Source organism: Myotis brandtii, unplaced genomic scaffold, assembly GCF_000412655.1.
Source record: "Myotis brandtii unplaced genomic scaffold, ASM41265v1 scaffold709, whole genome shotgun sequence".
Taxonomy (NCBI): domain Eukaryota; kingdom Metazoa; phylum Chordata; class Mammalia; order Chiroptera; family Vespertilionidae; genus Myotis; species Myotis brandtii.
In genome coordinates this window covers 45,225-71,382 of record NW_005370782.1, presented here as the reverse complement: position 1 = coordinate 71,382, position 26,158 = coordinate 45,225, and the positions used below count along the sequence as shown (strand labels likewise).

Genomic DNA, 26,158 nt, shown 5'->3' with positions numbered 1-26,158 from the left:
TGGAACCATGCTTTATTGATTTCACACTGAGCATACAGTATATATTTTGAGTTTGTCTCCAGCTGGGTGTATGCCATTCAATATTCACTTTTAAGTTTTGTGGCTCTGAGTATCCTATTCATTATGATTAGTATGTTTCATTTTGTTATTTTTACTTCCTCTTGTTCTCAACGATACTATTATTAATTATTCTTTTAATATGTATTTATAGTGAAAAATATGTCAAAAACCCCAACATTCAACAGTTAAAAAATGTGGTCATGATATATAAACCCAATAATTAGAAATGTTAGATGAAATTACATAAACCCCTATAGGTTTTTAAGAAAGAATATTGATCCTGGTCGTTATAGACTTTTGTATCCAGTGGGATAGAGGACTGTCTAAGTCACAGTTGTGGGTGTTCCTAGAGATGATACTGATCCCAGTGAGAGGCAGCCATCCTTCCCTGGGGCATAAGGCCAAACTGCTCATTCAGAGGGGTAGGCCATAATCTGGATGGACCATGGGTCTGAGGATGTCCTCCAATAGTCTTCTGAATTACAGTTATGGACAGAAGAAAGTTCCATACAGGATTCTGTGATTGGAAGCTCTCATTCTAGACTCTCTCGGTATCAGAGACTTTGTTTTATAAGTGAGGACATAAAGTTCCAGAGTAGTACCCGCACTTATCAAAGGTTGCATTTGTAGTTACTGTCATAGTTGAATCAGAAGCCCAGGCTTTCTCATTTCTTATTTAGAGCTCTTTTTACCACATCATCCACATCTTATAATCAGTGCTGTCAAATAAAATGTGTGACAAAATTAAAATAAAATTCATTGATGTGAAATTGTTCATGAATAATTAATATAGTTTGGTCCACTATATGATACACATAAATAAGCATGGATCACCTATATTGTGATACAGGGTGTATGCTAGTAAACATTATTTCAAATAGTTAATATAATATCACATATTATAACATGTAGATATTAATATCATGATTCACTAGTATCTTGATTTGTAGAACTGTTAGGTTCATGGTATGCAATAACTGACACAGTGTTGAGAATCTCATCACGTGATATGCATGAGTGAGCATTATGTACCTGTACTGTGACAGGCAGTACTACAGCATTGGTAGACATGGTATAGTAAAATCACTTCATTCATTATCCTTTTTTTCACAAGCTAAACAAGCATTTGAATGAACAAGAACAGAGGAATGATCAGTGATCAGGAAGCCTCTGATACTTCTAGGAAGCTTCCCATATTGGAAGGTCAAGGGCCCAGGTCCTTCTGCCACAGTAGCTTAATAAGTATCTGCCATCAGCAACAGCTCCCTGAGTGTCCCTGGAGCCTAAAAGTCTCATACGCTGTCATGCCACATAAAAGAGACTAAATACATATTTAGATGAATACATGTTCTGTTTTGGGCATCAGCCTCTCTCCATCACCCTCGTGTTGCCCACAAGCCCACGCCCCAGGCATTGTAAGAGTAGACTGGGGATAATGCAGAGGGGGCAGTGGCAGTTGTGGAACCTGAGTCATTGGAGGACAGGGTTTAGAGGAGAAAGGAGCAGGCATGGGTGGTGGCTATATGAAAGGTTTAACTGTCAGCCAGAGAAGGATAATAGGAAAATGTCCCAAGTTCACCTAGATCAGCAGTGCCCTTCCTTTTCCCCTCACTTATTCAGCACTTGGCTTTCCTTGAACTTGACCTAACTCCTAGACTTTATCTCATTCCTTTCCAGAAAGAGGCTAAGGTACACCAGCTTTTTTACTCAGGGGTAGGAGGGGAGAACCTTGGCACAAGATATGCAAAAAGGACAGAGGAGCAAAGCTCAGAAGACCTGTCTACCAAGTCTGTGTAGAACTTGGGATGTCATATACCTGATTGTTTATTTTAAAAATGAAGATAGTGGATTAGATGCCATGTGACAAGTATTCCCCCATCCCCTCCAGTCAACCACAGGTCCTTGAGTGGGCATGTACAATAATGGGAAATTGCGCCCTGCAGTATTTTGATCTATATAAAGCCACATGCACATACACAGAGTTTAGTAATATTTATTATTAAAGTCTTGTCTTTAGAAATACACTTGTCTTTAAGAGCATTATGACATATTCAAATTAATTTCCTTTATTTTCCAGCAGAAGTTAAAATATCTTAAGAGAAGGAATTCAAAACTCCTTTCAAATTTCCTATATAGTATTTTGCATTTATGAAAGATCAGTGTGATGGTTTGGGTGCCAGTTCTCAGTATCTATATTTTAATTATTTCAGATGTTAATCCTAGTGGAATGGAACATTGCAATTTATGTGAAACCTTTCTAATCAAAATTTCAGGGTTTGGGTTTGGTGCAAAACAAATTATTATTATTTGTAATAATACTAAATATAATTTGTATGGAAACACAAACTCAACAGGTAACTGAAGCAATACAAGCTGTTCTCTTGGCGGAAGTTCAACAGCACATGAAGACCTTGAGAAAGACACCAGTCAACAGTGAACCAGGGTCTATGACTGAGAATGATAACTACCAGATGATGCAGATGCGGCCAAAGATGGAATGCACGGAGGAGCTAGAGTTACAGTGTATTACAGACAGTTTGTCTTTGCAAAGTAAGTGCAAAATTTATTGGCATGCTCTTTCATCAGGATTTTTTCTACTACTTAGAACTTCTTGAGAATATGAGTTCACAATATATCATTTCTGCAAAAACCAAGCCAAGTGCCCTGTATCTGACCTGTTCTGCCATCAATTTCCTCTTTAATGGTCAGATTTTTAAAGAACTTCTAAATTCTATTATAATAAGTAAATATTTCTCCAAAACAAAAACCTATATCATTTATAAAAAATGTTTTGAAATTAAGTGATTGAAAATGAAAACAGGAGTAACAGTAATAGCTTAATGGGATATAGAGTATAAGAATACCTCATCATAATGGGTTCTAAGTTTGTTTCCATTTGATACCATGATAGTACCCATGTGCCAGATTTTTTCTTTTCTGGGAATAAGAGACATAATAGTAACTAAAATTAAACTGGTTTATAGTTAGACCACTTGATTTTATAACACATTTTATCATTATAACTTTATAATGATAATGTTTATGGCTTATGGCAAGCAAGTGAATCTAAATTTCTGCTGTAAAACTTTAACTGATTTTTCAGTCATTAGCTGTGACTTAAAAAAAAAGAATTAAAAAACAGTTAAAAAATAAGTGCAAATTTGATTCTCAAATTTACTAGTAAGCTTTTGATGAAAAATCGATTTATAATATGACCAAATGTATATTTTTGTCAAGAAAACATGTTACAAATTTACATGTTCCAGGTTGTTTAAAATTGTTAGGTACTCAAAAAGAGATTTTCTTTTTATTTATTTGGGACTCTGAAAAATGTTGCTACAGTTAAAATGTTTAAATCTTAGAAGAGATGTCATTCTTAAAAATGCATTACATTTTTTTCCTTCTAACTATTTTTATAAGATTACTGACTGGAGAGCACTATGTAGTGAAAGAAGATACATAGCAGAAAAAAAAGGCTTCTTCAGTGAAGGCCAAAAATAAAAATAGAATATTTCCTGATACCAACACCGTTACTGAGGATGGAAAATCCAATAAGTAATTTGATAAATTTCAAGTCATTTGTTTGTTAGTTGTCCAGAAATTAGCTTAATTAACTGATAGATTCACCCACTTGAAGGAGCTCCTTTTTGATTACATCACATAATTGTAATTGTGTGACACATTTCAAGCAAGAAGCATAAAAATTCCTTTTTAAATTCATTTTCAATTACTGCATTTGAGTTCTCAATTCATTTGAAGAGGCACCCATAGTGCCATTAATAGGTTTCTTCCAACTCTCCAAGCACAGCTAATGTCATTCATCATGTGTAAATGCTCCTCAGGTGGCGTTTCTGTGCCTTATTCCTCATCGTGAGTCTAACTTATCCATTGGCCCAAAGACCTGTTTTCTAGGTGAGAAATTCATGGCAGGCGATCAAGGTGAAACTTCTGATGAGTTTTGTTGTCACATGAGCTACCTATTACTTGAAGTTTCACTGAGGCCCTCTGTCCCCAGTTAATTATTGGGTATAAGAACTATTAACACTATACTATTTAATCTTACTATGACTAGAGACACCCAGAATTCATGTTAGATATTAACTATCTTTAAGTTATTTTGGAATGAGCCTTTGCTAATGTTAAAAGAAAATTTAGGGTTTGTTTGTGATAAGAATTGGAACACAAAAATATTACAATTTATATGTTGTAGTATATGTTGGTAGATGAAATTTAGAATACTTTAACTAAAAAAATATACTCAAAAAATGCTGAGCATATATTTTTTGTGGGTAAATGCTGCCTGTAGGAAAATATTAACTGCAATTACAAGTAAATCAGAAACACATAACATGCATTGAAGAGGAAAATTTCCAAGTAATTTTTTCAAGTAAATTTCCAAGTTATATTTATATTAACACTGCCTATTCAGAGAAACTTAGAAAAATGACAGGAAAAATTTTAGATTTTTATTACAGTAGTATGTACTGCATTACTTGAAGGAATTTTAAAATATATATAAGTAAAAAAGCTATTTTATTTATTTCAAATGTCTTGATTCAAAGGTTATGGAGATGGTGTGGTACTCTTCATCAGTGCAATTATTCCTCAAATTTTACTTAGGCAGAATGTCATTGCAACATCTATTATTTTACCAAATATTATTATAATAAATGGTTTATGTCATTTAATTTTATCGGGTTCTTGTTCACTTGTCATCTGTGAGCTCCCCTCCACACCCTTTTAAAATTATTTTTTCTTTTTAATTGAATTTTTTAATTCTTTCTTGGTTACTTGATGCATCCTCTTTGTTAATCATTTGGAAAGTAAGAGATGACGGTTTTATGATGCACAGATACTCAAAAACTCCTTTTATGCCAGGACATAGCATATTTGGTTTATTAGTATGATAGTAATATAGCAATAATAGATATGGAAAATAATAATAACAACAATTATCATATTCTTAGTACACTCCAACACAATTACAAATGTTCTCTCACTTTTTCCTTTGATTCATACATAATTCACATGAACCTTAAGTCTGTTTTCAACATTTGAGTCATCTGTGTAATCAATTTTATAGTTTTTACATGTCCATGTTCATGGAAATGAAGTTTTAAAGCGCAGCTGAAAGAAAAAAAAAACACTCTGAGAAAGACAGATCCTGAGAAATTGCTCCTGTAATTTCTTATTTGACACACTAATGATATATCTCCCTCATATACATGAAATGAATAATATTTGAAAATAAGACCATCACCATACCAGCTATCTTGAATGCCACCAGTGGTGTATATCTTGCACCTTGAAATATGCTTTCTATAATTATACTTTTTTTCAATGAATAAAACTGGGATTTAAAAGAGGGTGAGTGTCTTGTCTACAGTCAAAATATTACTGAAAACATGGATGCATATTCTCTTAAACACTGTGTTCTTGTCCAGTAAACTGCATTTTCCACACTGGCAGCTTGAAGGAAATTTGCTCTAAATCAGCTCAATCTGAAAATGGAATAATTTATCGAGTGGTTTTCTTAGATTTTTATTCCTCTCTCATAAATCATACTTTCTATTACCAAAGAAAATGCAGAGTGTTCAATCGCTGCCCTCTCAGCCCTTATACTAAAGAAAATCACCAGATTTATTTTTTTAACTATTTGTACGTGAGATGCATCTAGAAAGCAGTGGGAATGAGTGAAATGAAATTGAAGCATAATGTGTTTGAACTTTATAATTCCATATCTTGTTTATTTCCAGTGTTTTCATTTCTTACGTTTCACAGCACGTATTTTATTTGAGGTTTTAATATTTGTCTATTGGTATTTTATGGGAGAGTGGTGGATTTTATCTGAGTTTACTTTTTTATAATGATTACATTACTATCTTCTTTAAATCTCTTTATTGAGAAATTATATAACTAACACTCACATTTGAGGCTAAGATTCATTGATTTAAAAATAGTAGTGTTTCCTATTATTAAAATACATTTGAAGGTTATTTTCCTTTATTTTTTTGAATGTTATTTGGATCAGTTTAAACAAGTGCTCTCTAAATTGTTCCATTAAATAAATTGGTTTAAATAGAAATGGAGGTTTTGCAGATAAAGCTGTCACCTGGAATTATTGGCTGAATTTAAATTCACATTAAACTATAGTTGTGAAGACCATGCATCAAATATGGGTATTGCAAATAATCTTTATTAGATGTACCATTTTCAAAGACTTATCTACAAAATTAAATAATGAAAATGTGCTCTTTGTTTATAGTAAATCAAAGAAATAAACATTGATTCACCAGAAAAGTTTTGTGGTTCTTGGTGGCCGATAGCAGAGGGACTGGCTTAGGATGGTCTTCCTTTGCCTGCTGAATTTCTCAGAAGGAAAACTGTCTAGTTGTTAAAAAGCTTTGAAATACAATTGACAACGCTTTTTTCACTGCCTTTATTTATAGTAAATGCATCTTCCACCGCCCTCTCTGAGGTCTTCAGGCTAAATGAGAAGACCAAGACTTTATTCTTTCTGGCCACAGCAGTCATTTAGGAAAGGTCTGTGTGACATGAGTGAGCAAGGAGCAGAAAAGTAATGATGGGGGGCACATCATAGAAGGCCTTGGTTGTCATAGTGAGATCCTAGGGTTTCTCTCTGAGATGGGAAACCATTTGAGCAGACAAATGGCACACATTTCAATGGAACCACATTGTCTGAGGTTCAGGGGCCAAGGACAGAAGCAGGGAGACAGTTGGGAGCCATTATACTAATCTTGAAGATGGCAGCCTGGCTCAAATATGGTAGCCTCGATGAAGATGATGAAAAGTGATCAGACTCCAAATGTATTTTGAAGGTAGAGCTGACAGTATTTGCTGATGGGATAAGTATGGAGGAGTGAGATGAAAATCTATACTTAGATTATTGCAAACAAAAAGTATTTGATACAGGATCGACCCTGTTGTTCTGGCTCAATTTGGTAGTGCAGTGCTGCTTATGGTATTCCAGGTATGCTGAAGGGAGAGTGGAAAACCCACTCCACACTCCCACCTGCCCCTGTTGTGTTCAGTTTCAACTGTCCCTGCTTAGATGACTTCTAGGATTAACTAACCCTCAGAAAATAAACAAGAGTTTCCTGCCAAGAAACTATGGATAGAAGACAATACCAATAATGCAAGCTTAAGCAAATAAGATGTAACTGACATTGGCAAACTTATACTAAGTTATGTCAGACGTGTGTGTGTGTGTCTGCGTGTGTGTGATACTCTTTTGAAATTTCTACTTTCATGTATATTTTATAATTAGACATAATTTTGCTATACAAATAGCATGTATGTTGTTTGTAAACAAATGTATATATTGATGGTGCGTGCTTCAGAGCTCCGCCTTGTTTTTTTCTGCAAGGAAGTATCCCAACCACAGCCTTTGGGTGGATTGAGCTAAGTAGGCAGATGTGATAAGCTTTTGGTTATGTGGGGTTGGTAACTTAATAGTCCATATTGCACACTGTTCTATCCCTAAAACTTTTTATAAAGTCTTTATGCATAACTCCTCTATATCACTTGTCTCTGCCTCTCTGCACTGATCCAAGAATCGGGGATACCACAGAGAATGAATTGGAAATCTTCAGTGGAAAACACAAACTAGTATCAGGTAACCATAGAAGCGTGTCAGACAGCCCAGAAGAGGCTGCAGGAGCACTTCAAAGAGGCACCTAACTCAGTCTTTGGAATCAAGGAGGCTTCTTGGGAAGAAGAGATGCCTAATCAAAATCCTGAAATATGAATACGATTTAGCCACGCAAAAAGTTGGAGAGGGTGAAGGTAGCTACTTGTGAAGACCAGAGAAGCCATCTATGCTCTTGTCTTCCTCCCAAGAATTATCTGATTAACACATGCATGAAAGGGAACTTGGACATTAGAGAGAAACCTATGACTTGAATTTCCTCTCCGGGACACACCTGTGTCCTCTTTGAACCTCACTGTGCCAGTGCTGCTCGTTTCCTAACTCTCAGCCTTCCAGAATAATGGTAACAATAATGGAAATGACAGTAAGAGCTTACACTGATATGGCTTAGTATATTCTAAGTGCCTTACTTAACTTAAAGCATTTGATCCAAGCAACAATTCTGTGGAGAGAGGTAATATTGTCATGCCCATTTTATTGATGAGAAAATAGATAAAAGAAGTGAAGAAACTTGCACAGAGCCTTACTACCAACAGAGCCAGGAGTTAAACCCAGGAAGTCTGGTTTCAGTATCTGGATTCTTTGTAACTATCTGGCATTGCATCCCAATTAACCAATTAACCTTCACTACTTCTTAATTCAGCAAATATTTGCCGGTGCCTCCTCTCTGATAGTTGAGCTAGGTATTACCCATGTTGTAGAGTATAAGGCAGCACAAACTGAGATATTTGGCATAACCACACAGGAAAGATTGTCTTAAAGAAGTTAGTCAGCAAATATCAAATACCTAATTTCTACTAAACTTTGGCGTGGCACTATAAGCTATTCCACTCAAAATGTACTTAATACTAAAGATTTTTATTTGGAATATAAATTTAGATAATTACAAGTTTCAGTGGTTAAAAGATAGAATGTTTTATGACTGGGAGCTGGAAATGCCAACTGGTAGATGGTAGAAATGAAAAAGACTTGGCATACATATTAGTTGCAGGAGTTAATGGTTAGCAGTGAGCAAGGAAGAGACGAGGAAATTTAAATTTTTCGTTTTTGCATTAATTTGAATCATGTACTAGACCAGCGGTTCTCAACCTGTGGGTCGCGACCCCTTTGGAGGTCAAACGACCCTTTCACAGGGTTTGCCTAAGACCATCGGAAAACACATATATAATTACATAATTGTTTTGTGATTAATCACTATGCTTTAATTATGTTCAATTTGTAACAATGAAATTGGGGGTCACCACAACATGAGGAACTGTATTAAAGGGTCGCAGCATTAGGAAGGTTGAGAACCACTGTACTAGACAGTCTTAGTCAAATATCAAGTTATTCATATTAGGTGAAGACAAATTTATGTTTGGTAAGCAAATAAATTATTGAGCACCTAGAATACATTGCATACATTTCAAAAAACACTGTTGTCATTTGAGTTTAATATACGTCCTATTTTATTTTTAGCTCCTCATAAAATTGATGGAGAAATCTCATCATTTCCCTTATCCCCCATATAAATTCTTCTCAACTTCTCCACTGCCTCTGCCCTCTCTGTATCATCTTAAAGATCACATTGCCTTAGAGAGACTGATAGAGTTCATTGCTCTTTTTCCAAAAGTAGTTTCACCTTTCACAGAGATTGAGATTGATGATTTTCATCTTGGCATATGAAGAACTCGAGTATTTCATCGTCTTTTTTCCTCACGAGCAATCAGCATGCCAACCTGGCCTGACTGCACAGAGACCGCAGCATCAAGGGATTGAGTTAAATATTTCCTTGGTAACAGTTGTGCAGGCACCACGTATTGATTATCGTCTGCATACCCATTTAAATGTATTGACAAAGAAAAAGTGATCTAGATTCTGTCGCTGAAATCGATGTGTTTTGCACTATTGTTCTCCCACGCTGAGACTGGCCTCCCAATACTGACCCCTCAAGGACAAGGGTCGGGTCTATTTATCTTTTTTCCTCCCGTCACCTAGGATGGTCCTTCACCCTGTAGCTGGTAATAAGTGTTTATTGAGTGGATGGATGAATGGAAGGACCGGGGGATGGCTTGCACTAAAGATTCAGTTAACTCCTAATTAGTAAGAGAAAGAGGAGACAAGGAAAATCAGCTGATTGCTTTTCTTTAGCAGCCAGATATCGTCTGGAATATAAACTAAAATTATGCTTCCTAAGCATCCTCACCCGAGCATCATGTGGTACATACACAGCAGGCTCACAAAAAAAAATTAAACATAGACACATGAGTGAATCTCATAAACTAAAATTATGCTTCCTAAGCATCCTCACCCGAGGATCATGTGGTACATACACAGCAGGCTCACAAAAAAAATTAAACATAGACACATGAGTGAATCTCGTTTGTAACCATCCAGAACACGGCTCTTTCCTAATGGCTGATTATGTGGCTCTTCCCTCCTCATTTTGTCATGGTCTGGTTTCAGTCTGTGTTTAGAGAGCCCAAGCCTTGCCTTAAACTTGCCTTTGCATTCTTATTCAGCTATAGCTTCTCAAGGAAATATTTAAGGAGCTGCTACGTCAAACACTATCTCCTCAGCATCTGGACTTCTGGCTCATTCCTGATCTCTTGCAGCCAGGACCCCTTAGGCTGCAAACCTGGGGCCCTCTTTCCAATCCGGCTCACCTGGGTCAACCTCCTCCCCATGGACTCCTTTCCTACTTCTGAGCCTGGGACTTTGTGTGATACTAGTTCCTCCCTAAAATGCAATTCCATTAACTGGTATGGATATGCATTCCTCATTCTGGAAACAATTTCGGTATGACTAAATTCCGTGGGTGGAAAAGCAGGGATTCAGTCAGCTTTATATTCTCTGCAGGTAGCACTGTGTCTGGCACATGGAAAGGCAATTGCTAGAGAAATGGTGGCTAAAGGAAAAGTTACCCAGTTGCCCCCATGGCATTGCAATGTCTCATTCCATCAGAGTGCCATTCACCTTGCTGGCAAGAGCCTTATTTTTCCATCTTAACTCCTCAAAATATTGGCCCAATTTTTAGTCTTAGAACAATTTGAATAACTTCAAAACAGCTGTTATTAAGGGCCTACTGTGTATAAGGATCAATGCAATGTGGGGAAATTTCTTATTACATCACGTTCTACACTTCTTTCACATCCTTCTAAAATAGTATTTATCATTGGGCATGCTAATTGTTTGTTTATTTGCCTTTTCTCACCACGTCTCTGAACTCCTTCAGGGCAAAAGTGGGAACATATTAATCTTATGCTCCTAGCAGCTAATGAACCACGTGGCTCATGATGGGTGCTCATGAAATGTCTGCTGCCTGGTAAGCGGATGGATGATAAATGATGGTGACAGACATGCATCAAAGAATTCTGATCTCAGGCAGAAGGAAAGAAATGCTAAGTAACATGTTAATGATCTGTAGGTAGGAAGAGAATAAAAAAAGATTATTATGGGGATGTTGGTTTTCTTCTAAAGTGTTAATCCAAAGGCAGTACTTCAAATTTATCTGTTTAGTTCAGGAGCAATTTATCTGTACAGAGAGCCACCAGGAAAAAATAATGCTGATGTTTTAAGGCAAAAAAAAAAAGAAGCAAAGTACTTGATTTTCAATCTCTGTGAATAAGTTATAAGAAATGAAGACCGTTCAAAGAAGAGTTGTTAGTTTTGTTTTTTCTTTTACCTGTTACTGGTGAACATGGGCCCTTTATTTATATCTGTGCAGGAGCACCCAGCCAGGCAGTCCTGCTAAGCTGGGACAATGTAAGAGCACACCTTAATAGCTGACTAAACATAAGCATGGTAATTGTGAACACTCTACCAGCTTCTTAGGTTTCTTGTCATACAAATGAGGTCGGTCTTGACATTTCAGAAAAATTAAGTGTAGTGTATCTCAACTCTTCTCAATCTCAGCACTGACTTTATAGTCACTATCATCCTGAAATAAAATTCTGTAGTAATGCAACTTATCTACACACATAATTTACATAAAATTGAAAGGGAAAAACAAAGAGTAAGTAATTTATAATATGTGTCTCAGTAGATAAAAGCTTGGACATGACTGTACTAAAGGATTTAATAAAATGCTGACAGGGACACATCCCATTGTGGAGGACAACAGTTACCAATGCATATTCCTGTGTGTGTGTGTGGGGGGGGGGTGCTGTTTGTGACACAGGTGTCCAGATGGATTTTCATGGTAAAATTCTGGACAACAGCAGCAGCAAACTATGGCCATTCCTTAATATACAGGGTTGTGGTCTTCCTAGAAAATTCAGGGTATCTTAAACACCTTGAACTATTCTTACGTGTAAAATAAAGTCAGATTCTGGGCTCAGGGAATTACAAACAGAGCTTTCGCTTCCACGGTTGGCCAGTGGAATATTTGGAAACCATGTGAACTATCAGGACAATTATTCATTGTCAAGGACTGTGCTGAGCATTACAGGACATCTGGCAATTCTGTTCTAAATGCCAATAAGTGTCTCCAATATCACTGGGGAACCAAATGTCCCTTGCCTCAGCAGTTTCCAACGCCTTCCCCTAGGGGGCAGTACCAACCCTGCTGAGAAGCACTTATTTCAGGAAAGGGATTGTGTATGTTCTGAGGCCTTTATTTGTTTCTGTCCCTCTCCCCTTTTAAAAGTGCACACGGGGAAATGAAACCAAATTAGTAACCTTCAGCTAACTCAAGAAGGTCCTTCCCTAACGCCCTGTGTTGGTTCCATCTGTGTTGATTATACTTTGATTGCAGTATTTCCCAGGCCGCACAGTAAATCATCGGATCGCAGTTCTGTCTCCTCCATTAAAAAAACAGCTTCTTGTCCTATTTTCTCACTTTCGTCTTTGGCCAGGGCCTAACATAGAGTCAATGTTGTTGGCTGATTAAATAAACAGTGCATGAACCACTAATTCCTCTCCACAGAAGCCATCAAGGAAAACTCCAAAATTTACAAATTGAAATGAAATTATTTTACAAAACAGAACAAATACAGCACATCTTGTAATTTAAAAATTAAATGTTGACCTATTTCCTAATCTGTGAAATGAGGAAACTGGGAATGAGCAAAAAGGGTGGAAAGTGTTACACAAGTAGGTTCATTTAATAATTGGGAACAGAACAAAACCTTTGGCTTAGCACATACTAATTTCTGATACATTTTATCCTTAACGGTCAGTAGCCTACTAGTACTTAAAGTATATTAAAGTCATTTTTGAGAAGTTCAGAATACCCTTGGACATACATAAGGTACACCTCTCAGTGTGTCTGCACCAAAGCAGGGAATAACCAACCTGACAGATCATCTGCTGGGAGGGCCACCCAGCAAGCTTCTTTTGAATGTTATATGTTAGAACTAGTGGCCCGTTGCACGAAGATTCATGCAATAGGCCTTCCTTCCCCTGGCTGCCGGCACCGGTTTTCCTCTGGCACCCGGGACCCAGGCCTTTGGTCTGGCCGCAGCAGTGAGGCTTGGCTTCTCTGCTCAGACTGCTTCCAGCCCCTCCTTTTTTTCTTTTTCCCAGCTCCTGCTGTGGAGCCCATGGTGGACTGAAAGCCTGGGTTGCCCCCGGTGACCCAGGACCCCAGCGACCCAGGCCCCCAGCCCCTCCTTGAGCGGAGTACAGGGCCGAGGGGGGGGGGCAGCTTGGCTTCCTCCATCGCTAGGAGCAACCCAAGCCTCCTGCTCGCTCCATCTCCGTGGCTGCTGCCATGTTCAGTCGTCTTCAGTCTTCGCTCTGCGCCTGCATATGCGAATTAACCGCCATCTTTGTTGGGTTAATTTGCATAGTCATTCTGATTGGCTGGTGGGTGTAGTGGAGAGGTGGAGTGACGGAGTGATGGTTAATTTGCATGTTTCTCTTTTATTAGTGTAGATTCTTTTCTCATGCTCTCTATTGCAAATCTGAGAAGAACATGATATTGTTGCTACTTCCTAAAAGTAGAGTCCTGTGAACATAAAGAGGCCACAGTGCAGTATGAGATGCTAAAGTTCACATTGCTGTGGAAGCCTGGAGAGCCACTAGTTGCCATGGATGGTTTCTGGGGGCTTCATGCAGGTGTAGACATGCACGTGGGCTTGGAGAATAATGTGGCAGACGTGGGAAGAGGCACTGCTGAGATCACTCTGCAAGAAAGGACTTCTGGCCCAGCTGTGAGGAGTGTGGCTGGCTGACAGCTCCCAGCTGTTGGCACCTCCTGGATCCATCCCCACACTGGAGCAGAGGTCAGCCTCTTCTTGGGGTAATGACTGAGCAAGGTGGTGGTGCAGGGCCTATTTCTGGTTTATACAAACCCTCAACAGCTGATTTTGTTCTAGAGTTTTCATTGGGCTGATAGAGACTTTATCAGGTCTGCATAGTGAATCAAAATCTCCTTACTCAATTCTGCTTTTGCCCTTTTTCTTTCTCAGGTGTTACTCCCAATACACTCTTTTCTAACTCCATCTTAACACCTGTATCTGGTGTTACAGCCGACACCCAGCTGACACCAGTGGAAAAGAGCTTGTTGTGAGGAGCATATTTCAGGCAAAAGGATGAGGACAGACATAGGGACATGCAGTGTCTTCCGGTCAGGAAGTGGGGATAAGTTTGGTGTGGGCAGCATGTAGGAAGTGAGGTTGGCCCTCCAGTCTGGATCCAGAAGGGGAGACACCTCAAAGGTAAAGGCTTTGGTGGAGTTTTATTCCTGAAAGAAAATGGGAATCATTATTAATTCCTCTAAAAAGGAAAATGAGTCCTTTCCAGTGCAAAGTAGGGAATTACTAAAACAGGAGATACAAAGAACCCCCTTGTGTCCAAATTTTGTCAGAACATTTCTCTGTTTAGTATTTTACTTGTAAAGCAATACTTTTTTTTTTCTTAGTTTTTATTGCTAGGTTATTTACATAGACTACAGTGCTTCTTGTCCCTCCTGGAGAAAGTACCTTCGCATTACATAGAGGAGCGGGGTGGGGTTTGCTTTCTTGCTTTTAGGCCAGACACTGAATATTCTTCAGAATCATCAGTGTTGCTGTGGTTCTGGGTGCTAATTTGAAATATATGTGGCCATTATCTCAGTCTCCCGAATCAGTTCTTAAACTTTTCCCAGCTTGTATGCACTAATATTTGGTCTGACTTCTTATTTCCTGTGGATACATTTCTATCACTTACTATTTATTGACAAGGTTAGGTGTTACCATCCTGTGTGTTGTGTGTGTAGGTGGACATTATTGACCTCCATTGTTTGTTTGTTTTTACAAACAATCTTAACTGAAACATTAAGTAAGATCAGGCTTATTAAGTATTTGCTATTAGCTATTTTCCAGGAATAGAATATATTATTTCTCTTTATCACTTAAGAAAAATCTTGACTTAATGAATTAAGTTTTAGCATAGCAAGGTAACTTTGAAATGTGCTTTTCTGTGTGTTTATATTAATATCAATGAATAATTTCAAAGGTTAAACTTTATGATCCATCTCTTCGAGTCATCTACTTCAGTCTAGAGTCATTACATCACCTGCTTCCCTTATGCCATTGATTTATGCTTCCTTCAAGCTGCTGAGTTTGAGCAGTATCATTTATTTTTTAATATGACATCTCCTGCACTCTGAGACAGTATCTCAGAAGGTAATGGCAAAATACCTGTAACACAGTGTAGAATTGCCTGCTCACCTGTGTGAATCAGTAACCTAGCTGTTAACATTAGTCTGGGATTCTCATTAGACTGAAAGTGAATGAAAGATTTTAATCAGTCATTTTTTTCTATAGTAAAGATGGTCAGGGGAATCTCTGGATAATAGTACTCAGATACCATAATCTATGTGTTTAAAATTATGGGATGCAAAGGAGTTTTTCAAATTTTCTTAGGGATTTCATATTCCAAGCTCTCCCAAGTAGCTAAAGTCTACTCAAAATGTACTCTGAAGAAATGGCCATTTCGGTACTCTGGAAATATCTACTTGAACATTATTTTCAGAAACTATATATATTAGGGGGATTATTTTCAAACTAGAGTCCCAATGCACGAAATTCATGCAAGGAGCTTGGCCCCCCCATCACCACAGCTTTGCCTGGAAGGTCGTCTGGTCTAATTAGCATATTATGCTGTTATTATTGTAGACTAGAGGCCTGGTGCACGAATTCGTGCACAGGTGGGGTCTGACTGGCTGGGGGGAGGGGCCAAGGGCAGTTGGCCAGCTGGTCCTGCCCCTTGGTTGAACTCCCAATAGAGGGGACAATTTGCATATTAGCCTTTTATTATATAGGATGATCCTTTTCTGGTAGTTACATAACACATTTTTTTTTCAAACATATTTCTTCTTTTGGCATGTCTTTTTATTTCTCTTTGCAAATATTAAATGAAGTGAGCCTTTGCCAGTTTCTTTGAGAGAAAAACTAGGACACGATAGACTTAAGTACCTTTACTATATTGATATGACTTGTTGGAAAATGGCCTTAGACTAGATTGCATGCTCCTAGTTGCTACTCTCAGATTCTTTTATGTAAATCACACTATTTCATCGGCATTATGTAGCGGACAGAATCTACAAGAGAATAAATTCATGATGCATTTCCCTCTAACTAAATGCAGGCCTTTCCCTCGAAGGATATTGCCATTTTTATATTTTCAATGGATCATTTTAAAGAAAATATATTACACATTTAAAAAATTAGTTAAACTATGTCTACTGTTAATGGCAATCCACTATCATGACATTCATAATATTAAAGCCAACTATTAGTAAAAAATATAGTTTGATGAATGTAGTATGTTTATAAATTAAAGATAGTCATTTCATTTTTCCATAGTAAATTTGCTTTAAATATTAGTTTTTATATATGTTTGCTTGTATTACAAATATTTCCAGTAAGCAAACACAAATCATTTTTATATTTAGCATTTAAAATGCATCTCAACTTGACCATTAAATCATCTATTAAATATTCAATTAAAGTGAGTTTTGATCCATTTTTTAAAATTAGTGGTCAGGTATTCGGGGAAACAAGCTTGCAAGATATTTCTAAAACGCAATTCACTTCATTTCTTGTTCTGTATATTTTGTCAGAGAATGCCTTAATGTAACAGAAATCAGATTTGGTGTGTATTTTTACACCAAATCAAATTGTGCAGGCGCCACCCTCAGCTTTCTCCAAAACAATATGAAGGATAAGATTCCACGGTGGTATAGCTTAAGAAAGCAGTGCAGCCCTGGAAGAAGTCCACATGTGGAAAGTGAAGCTACAGGGGTATGTTTTACTGGAAAACTGTGTGTCTTAGAACACCATTGCAGAACTGGATTTTTTTAAAAATAAGTTTACTAATCTGAGTTCTGTCTCCTTCTGGAATCTGTATGGAAGGCATAGATGGTTTTTCCTAGTTATTCTCTAGGCATAAATCATAAGTATAAAAGGTACTGAAAAAATGTAAGAATGAAACTGCAATATAGTAGTGACTAATGGTAGAAAGCACTTAGATTGCTCCAGTTATAACAACTATATGAAGAGGGTGAAGGCATCATAAGTCATTTTATTTATTACAATTGGCAGATTTCCCTTCCTAGTTGTATTGAATATAGTCTTACTTCCCTTGTCCATTCTTGCCCAATCCTCCTTTGCCTAAATTCACAAGGCATAATTATAAATTTTAATATTTTTAATATATTCTTTTAATGTGTAGCAGTAATCCAAGGTTATTCTTCTATCAAATCAACCATGGAATATGTCCAGTATCCTTCATAGGCCTTTTCTAGGTTGAAGTTCTTTTTTAGAGCACAAGTTCTAACATTTTCCATTTCTGATCCTCAAGGAAGGAGCTGTGTGCTGTCCCCGTATACATAGATGCTTAAATATCATAAAGTTACTGTAAACTAATTCCTACACTATGAAGTGAATTAGACTGTTTCCCCCTTTGTGCGGCATCTTCTACACAGCAGTAATTTAGAATTTGCAAAATATTAGAAAAATAAAGCCAAGCTTCACTGATAACTTCTATGTCATATGCAAAGCATCAACATTTCTAAAGATTTTTACCAATGACTAGCTTTCTTTTGTTAGTTGAGAAATGATCTAAATTGGTGTTTTAAAAGTTTTGTAAGCATCTAAATCCTTTGTAAAAATGAAGTAACCAGTCACATAAAATTATCTTATTAGTTTAATGATAATAATTTACATATTATAAAGTTAAACACTGATATCAAATATATTTCAATGAATTTTGAGCTTTGAAATTAGACAGATGGATGACAGTCATGTAAACTGTTGGTCTCAACATCTAATTCATTTTGGTAAATTGCTTTGGATAAATTGTCATGAAAATAAATATCAGTCATCTGGTAGGTACAATAGCACTTGTTTGTAGAACATTACATGAGGGGGATATCTACCACTAACACAACCTCTTTAATCAATAATATCTTTATAATATAAATATAGGCATAGAGATTAATCTTGAATCTGTACAGAAACGGTTATATGCCAGCATAAATCAACATATTTATGATTTCCAAGTTTATTAAAACTTTGTATAAAGATCACAGTTTTTAACAATAGTTACACCATATACATTTAAAAAATTCTGAATCAGACAATTATGTAGTTCCCTCTGAGACATGACGAGATTCCCTGACCTGAAGTTTAGAAACCACTGGACAGGTTATGGGGAGAGAATCAACATCATTTCTTCTGTCCACCTAGTACAAAACAGTGCCAGTGCAACAAATATATGCATAATTATTACACCAATTACTTTAATGACCACTTTTAGTTGTATGTTTGATTTTTTTTAAAAAAAGAAGGCTGATCTCGTGATATGAATAGTGTGAGCTGTTGTCTGGCTGCCATGTTTTAAGACTCTAGTTATAAATCACATACTGCTTCGCCCCAGAATGTGCCCTTACGTTTCTCAGTGCCTCAGCTTCATGCCCCGCTGGTGCCAGGCAAGCTGCTGACTGGCACAGAGAGGAATTCCAGGAAGTCGGCAGTGTGGGCCGTTTTCCAATACTGCTCCCCCGCGTGGACTCAGTCCAGGGCTCTGTTACAAATGGCTATTGCACTGAGATCGTGATGAGATTTCCTAGAAGTACCCTCAATGCTTTCACTAAAATTTCCTAATTCAAAACTTTTTGTCAAAAGGGAGGTTTTCTTCTGCATTCTTACTGTCTCACAACCACATGTCAGTACATTTTTGTGTCCCCTTAAGATATGAAAGTGCTCAGATCTCTCGGAGATGTTCTTTTAGAAATTAAATTATTATTATTTTCACTTCGCATCATTTTGTTTCAGATGTTAGGCTTAAATTATACCATATGTCTTATGTCAAGATGGTTGAAGAACATAGGAGTACTAAATTATTATATTACTAATTTCTAGTACTTCTGTCAATCATCGCAGTCACTGAGAGTTTATGGTGGGCAAATGTTGCAGTAAGTACTCTAGGCATGTGGGCAGCTATCTTGGGTGATCTCAGATTAGGCTGGCTGATCAGAGCCCACCATAGCACTGCCCCTTGAGGAATCTAAAGCAACATACAGCCTTTCAGTGATTGATGTGATCACCATGTTTCCCAGGGTGAAATTCAGGTGTAGACACATAATGGAGTCCCCACCTTGGACTAAGGACTGACTCCAGCTATCCCCATTCCTTGATCTTTCTATTATAGGCATCTGGTGTTTACTTGATTTTAAATGCCTTTGGGGGGGGGGTATGCGGGGTGTTAGAGATTACTACAGGACTTGGAATATGAATGGTACTCAGATAAAGGACTCATTTGACCTTTGAGTCAAGATCATTTGGAGGTCATTGAGTCTAAGCCCTTTGTTTTCCTGCCTAGGAACCTGATGCTCAGAGAGGCTCAGTAGTGACTTACTTAAGGTCATACAGCAAGATAAGGAGAGAGACAGTATCCAAACCTATCCCTTTTTAATATTTGTGACTTTTTAAAATGGCCTGGTGGTCCCTATTTAGTTTTTCGTTCATTTCCTCTGGTTGTGCTTCTTTGCCAGTCAAGCGTATTGTTTTCTCTGGTAAGTGGCCAATGAACTGCATGCACAAAAAGATATGGAGGCAGGTTGCATTCCTGTAAGTCCCACTTGTTGCTATTAGTATCTCTAGATCTAGATGAAGCTTAGAGGGTGCTTTCCTCTCTTTTCTCCCTCTTTGTAGGCTTTCATCTTGTTTCAGCAATACTAATTTTGGTTAATGTATTATTAGAGTAACTTTCTCTAGGGGCAATTGTTTTCAGTAGCTAAAGTGATTCAATAAAGAACAAATCTGTTCATATGAACTATCCTACTTAAAACCCTTCAGTGGTGCCATGCCCACCAAGCGTTCTTCTTTAGGTCCAACTCGACATTCAGACTCACGAGGTGACCATGCACACACCTGACACCTCTCCACTCTGAAGGACAGAGATTAGGAACCAGAGTTTGCCTGCAGGGCAGCAGCAGGCCTTCCTCATTGAGCATCTTTGCAGCCATCCAGAGTCACCTGGGGAAGTCACTCTGCTTACAGTCATATCTTTGGCAACAATTCATAGGCATAGCTTGCCGGGAGAATACAGCAATGAAAAACATCAGCTCTGTGGAGTCCGCATAGACCCTTCTTGAAAGCCTTTCCCCTCTCCCACCATTGCCTGAAAACTTCTTGTCTCTAACTGAATGTTACATCCTCTGAAATGCCCTCTCTGTTCACTCAAAATAGGTCCGGTGGCCCACCCTGTGCTTCTGTCACAACACTGACTGCCCTGGATTGTCATTGCCTGATTTCTTATCTACTCTCCATGAGATTGTGAGCTCCGTGATGGGCAAAGAATATGTCTAACTTGCTCACCATTATATCCCCAAAGCCTACATCAGGGCCTGGTTCCCCACAGATAGATACTCGAGAAATACATGATAAAGAAATAGGTAGGTGACAAGCCCAGCCCCTGTGGCTTAGTGTTTGAGTGTTGGCCCATGAACTCGGAGGTCCCAGTTCAATTCCTGCTCAGGGCACATGCCTAGGTTTTGGACTCAATCCTCAGTAGGGGATGTGCAAGAGACAGCAGGTAGATGATTCTTTTTCATCATTAATGTTTCTATCTCTCTCTCCTCCCTTCTTCTCTCTGAAGTCAATAAAAACATATAAAAATATTTTTAAAAATATGTAGGTGACAATTCTAGGAATTCTAGAATTGCTAATCTCTTCTTCTTTCATACAACACAGGGATTTTAGAATTTCAGTATGCATTTGAAACCATAATTAATATATTTCTAAAGTTAAGATATTAGGCCCTGATATATGTAATGAAGAAGATATTTTGGGATCAGATGCCCACCAAAATCTATGATATTAGTGACATGCTTCTTATTTTTTTTAAAAAATTGTATCTTTAAATAAAAATAAACAAAATATCAATATCATAGAAAATAGAGTAAATAAATTTTAAAATGTTGATTATCCACAATCAAATCACTTGAATAAAAACAAACTACTACACCTGGGTTAAAATCCAAAGCCAGTGTTAACATTAGTAGACAAATAATGAGGAGAGTCAGTAAGAACCTTAAAAACTCAGAAACAAACCTAGGATTCTTATTCTCAGGTAAGGCAGTTTTTGAAGTGTAGCTTGGCCCTAAAGAAAATAAATTGTTTTCCATTAAGATATCACATACAGATGTAGTTGTGAGGATGAACATTCTTTCCTGGAACTACTTTTCCTGAACTTCATCACATGAGTTCCAATGTAAAGTAGTAACAAGCCACACAGTAGAATATACCTCCGACCAGCTTTCTAAAAGGAACAAAGAGTACACTTAAATATGACACTTTTAAAAATCTTTACTGTTGAGAGTATTACAGATGTCCCCCATTTCCCCCATTGCCCCCTCCACCTGGTTTCAGCCCCCAGACCTTCACCACACCATTGTCTGTGATCAGCCATCTATAAACTCCAAGAGTATGACATTAAGCCATAGCTCAGAAGCCATGTCTTTGATTGACTAAGATAATGTGGTTCAAGACATTATTTTCTGATGGTCTGAGAGTGCAGGGATAGAATTTGGAATTGTGTAGGTAAATGGATAGTTAACATGCCCATTTAGGCCTTTTCTCTCAAATATCAAATATCTTAAATGAGCTTCGGAGAGGTGCTGGACCACATTCAATTTGAAATCAAATTCCCTTAATGAGATTTTACAGTGCAGAAATGTCTTCCTTGCTGATTAAAATGAGAGCCATAATTTTATGAGTCAGGTACTGACCAAACTTCTTACATAGGAAAGACGGCATGCTGGAATCCAGCCATGAACAGCCTGGGTGCTTACAAGTAGCTTCCTAATCTTTTGGAAGGAGGGTGGGTCTTTTTAGGCTCTGATGCATAGTAGTAATTTCTAAAGACTGCCAAGTCTTAGAGCTCAATAGCACAGGTTCAAACTGGCTCTCTGTATATGGAATCTGCCTGAACTACACAGTATCTCATGGCAAAATAAAAAACCACACACCCCTAAACACCTCATAATTGACATTTAAAAAATCAGGAGATCTCACAAAATGATCTGGATCTCTGGCTTCACATAAAAATTAGCAACAGGGGACACACTTAGTTCTCATTCAATGTGATAACATTAGACTGGAGCTGAGAAATAGATGGTTATGAGCGACAACCTTTCCAGAGCGAGTGTGTGCTCTCCAGGTCATCTCGGTATCAACCAACCTGCTTTATTCACTCGGTTCTGACAGGAATCTGAATTTTTGACTTGCTCAGTTCCATCAAGTGTAGCTTGAAAAATTCTGTATGTGTCCACTTGTGGGGATGGGAGAGGAAGAGAAGAAGAAAGGAATTAACATTTGAAGGGCATCTACATTTCACCTAATAAGTAATAGGCACTGTACAAGTTTCCATACATATACAAAAAGGAGTAAGATGCAGGGTTACTTTAAGGTATATCCTTTGCTTAGGACAAAGGAAGTGGTTGCCCTGAACCCACCTGCTTATGGAGAGCTTCAGAAGGGTGGGAGGCACTATATTTTACTCCTCTTTTCTGAATATCCTTAAAATTTAATTTCAAAATGTTCATCTGCTGATAGCTCAAGGGGTCTGGAAAAGATGCTAACCACTGGGAATCCTTTCAAGTGTGATTATCTTGGGAGACATGGGGAGGCATACCCTGGGTGACTTGTCCCCAGCCAACTCTGGTACTTTGCGGTATAGCCCCTGACACGCAATCTAGAGAAGGTTAGGTTCCTGATGAACTCACAATGACTCAGTGCTATGTGGGCTATTTTAGGAGTGTAATTAGAGTAAATCTTTTGGGTGTACAGCAGGTTTAGAGTGGGGAGGGGGCACTTTATGAAAGGTTTTGTATGCTACCTTGTAGGTACTAGGAAGTTTTGGGGTGTGTAATTTAGCCATTTCTCAGTATGGTAGATGGATCAAAGGGACTAATGCTGGGAGATCAGTTATTAAATATCTGTGTTATGGGTATTGATAGCAGCTATTGAAATGCACAGATCAAAACTAATCTAAATATGAATATCAATACTCAAATTCAGGTTTTTATCATTCTGCAATTTTAGTGGCAGCCCCCAAATTCTCTGTGCTTAGCACATGCCTAATTTAATTTTGGTAACAACTTTGTGAGCTGGCAACTATTACATCTATTTTACAGATGAGGAAACTGAGTTCAGTCTCACTCCTACGATGTATGATCTTTTGCATAAAAAAACCAAAAGCAATACACAGGCTCAGGTTTGTACCTTTCAAGTAGCAATATTTTAAGACTTTTAATCATTAGCTTGATTTTTATGCCTAGTAATAAGGTTGTGTTAGAGGATCCACAGATTTACTACATTTCAAAACAGGGATGTTTGTGTTAGTAATTAAAATTTTATTCGCAGAGCAATCACAGTTTCATTTCAGTGACAGAGCACGTAGCCAATAGTATTGATTATAGCCTAATACATAAAGTGTCAGTGCCGAGATATAAAGCATTTCCTTGGCATATTGTGGAAACTGGCCGTGAATCACCTCCCTTGAACATCAAAGATTAAATCCACATTTACACATGAAAGTACATGCTCACCGGGCAGTTTTCAAATACAGTTAGTAGTGATTCTCCTGTTGTGTAAGGCACATATGATATGTCAGTATGACATGAAAAAATTGTACTTCTAATTTCCCTATATTGCTTTTTAAAATATGTATCAAAACGTATACACACATATAAATTATGCACATATATGTACATGTAAATTTAAATATATATGTATTGTTAATTTTTAGAAGCCTGTTTAAATGCATTCTGGGACAGCATCTCTTGGAATTTTTCCTTGCTTTGAAGTGAAAGTTTGATGTGTGAGTTGTTTTAATTTTACCCCGCACCACTACCACGAATACCTATGTATCTCCTTCAACACTTCTCATATACACTTTTTCATATCTGAATTCAGAGAAAACATATGGGCTATATCCAATGGACTATATCCTATGAAATCTTCTGTTAGTATTTTATCAAAGTAAAAAAAGCAGGAGGAGGAGAAGGTCTGGGTTTTATGTCACTTTTATATACTTGTAGTATTTTGCATTAGAAATTATATAGTGAAAGAAACATCTTTTCAAGGAAAATATTTTAATACTAAAGCAGTCTCTTTAGGAAAAGTTTTTGATAAAGTTGAATTAGAGTATCTGGAAGACCATAAAGCTACATGATTTTTTCCCTTTATTCTGAGATGCATATTTTACATATTTCTGAAATCTGAATGCCTCTTATAATTGAAGAACATAAGCTTAATGAGAGTAAAGATTTTATCTATATTATTCATCCTCTTTCCCTTGTACCTAGGTCAGTACTTGTCAATATTAGGCTGTACATAAATATTTGTTGTATGAATGCATGAATCTAAGTTAAAAACAGTTACCACCCTAAGAATTAGTGTCATTACCTATACATGAACTTATGCACGTGTTGAAGGCATCTATCTCATCATTCACATTTTACTTCATTTGAATTATTTGCATTTGTAGCACTGTTTGTGGCTAAATTTTAAATTAAGTTGGGATTTTCAGTTATTTATAATATATTCAAAGGAATGACACTGTGATATAGCACTGAAACAAATACTGCTTTGTATACAGAAGACTGCCTGTCACACATGAAGAGAGATGATTGCAGACAGTAGAAACAAGTAATCCTTTCATAAGAAATCATCAAATTTTCAATCTGGAGATATCCTTGTAACTGACTCATGCACCATAAAGGACTAACAAGTTTCCAGCAGACTTTGAAGAGGATCAGTTTAATATTCTAGATATATCATTCAATTCAAGAAATATAAGCAAATACAAAACTATATCATTAACAATTAGAAAATCACATGAAACAGTAATGTTAAAATTGATAAAGGAGTTAAAATTACAAGCAAGAATTAGAAAAAGTAGTTTATCGAATGACATTGTATAAAAAGGCAACAGCCAAAAAGAATCAGAAAAATCCTTGTCTCTGAACACACACAGGATTATAGCTCAACATTACTAGGATATTGGAAAAGAAAAGGGTATGTATTCTATGAATAACTGTATTGTGAATTGAAACAAAATATGGGCAATTCATGTGGCATCTCATTCGGCCTAAAAACATTTAGAATTGATCCTAATTTGGAATGAAGGAAACACACACACATTCACATACACGTTTTTTGGGGGGTGTCATTTGAACAAAATGAGGCACTAAGTAAAAAGGAATAAAGTTCACTCCGTTGATATTTGAATGTTATAGGAAAAGGATAAACAGTTTTTTGACAACATTTGCTATCAGCACTATTTGGAGTCTGTGACCATGGGAGAAAGTCTCCCGATTGAAAATTTGCCACCTCTACCTTCTCCCAACTCCAAGTCTAAGGTCACTGGTTTGCAATATAGCAACATAATGGTGCTTTTCTTCGGTTGTATTTCCAATTAATAAAAACCCAGTGACTGTGGACAATTTGTATTTGTGGTGAAGTAAGAGAAAATGAAATGTGGTTCTCTGAAGAAGAGTCTTAATTACTGCTGGATGCTGGTGAAGGTCAGAAGTGTTTCCAGAAGAGCAATACCTGGAGCACAGCAAGGACAGTGACAAAAGACATGGGTTTTGTTTTTGTTTTGTTTTGTTTTTTATCCCAATATCAGTCCATCATTGACTGCAGTGTGGTATGCAATGTCCCAGCAACTCTGGTCAAGTTGTTGCCCATCTACTAAGGTCAATTTTCAGAAATAGGCCAAGAATTTCTTGTAGCAGTGCCTCTATTATCTCCCACAGGAAAAAATAATAATTTTGATGAAGTCCAACTTATCAATTTTTTTGGGTTGCATTTCTGGAGTCAAGTTTAACCAACAACTCTTTGCCTAGCCCCAGATCCTGAAAATTCTTCTCCTATTTTTTGTATTAATAACCTTTTTAAAAATTTAAGTTTTCAGTATAAGAGAAAGATATCATAAGGAGAAAGATAAAAA

General features: G+C 37.2%; 1 protein-coding gene across 3 annotated transcripts in view; it reads left to right on the top strand.

The window, feature by feature from the left end:
* Positions 1-26,158, top strand: part of WDR72 (WD repeat domain 72) — a 182,005-nt gene that overhangs the window by 111,782 nt on the left and 44,065 nt on the right. The window contains exons 18-19 of one of the 3 annotated variants that reach the window (XM_014530069.1): positions 2,415-2,610; positions 20,389-20,441. In XM_014530069.1, coding sequence (XP_014385555.1) covers positions 2,415-2,610; positions 20,389-20,426 — 234 coding nt within the window. In that variant the 3' untranslated portion in view covers positions 20,427-20,441. Of the gene's footprint in view, positions 1-2,414; positions 2,611-3,902; positions 4,137-20,388; positions 20,442-26,158 lie in introns of those variants that run through there. The other 2 variants (XM_014530070.1, XM_014530071.1) reach the window with 2 other exon arrangements.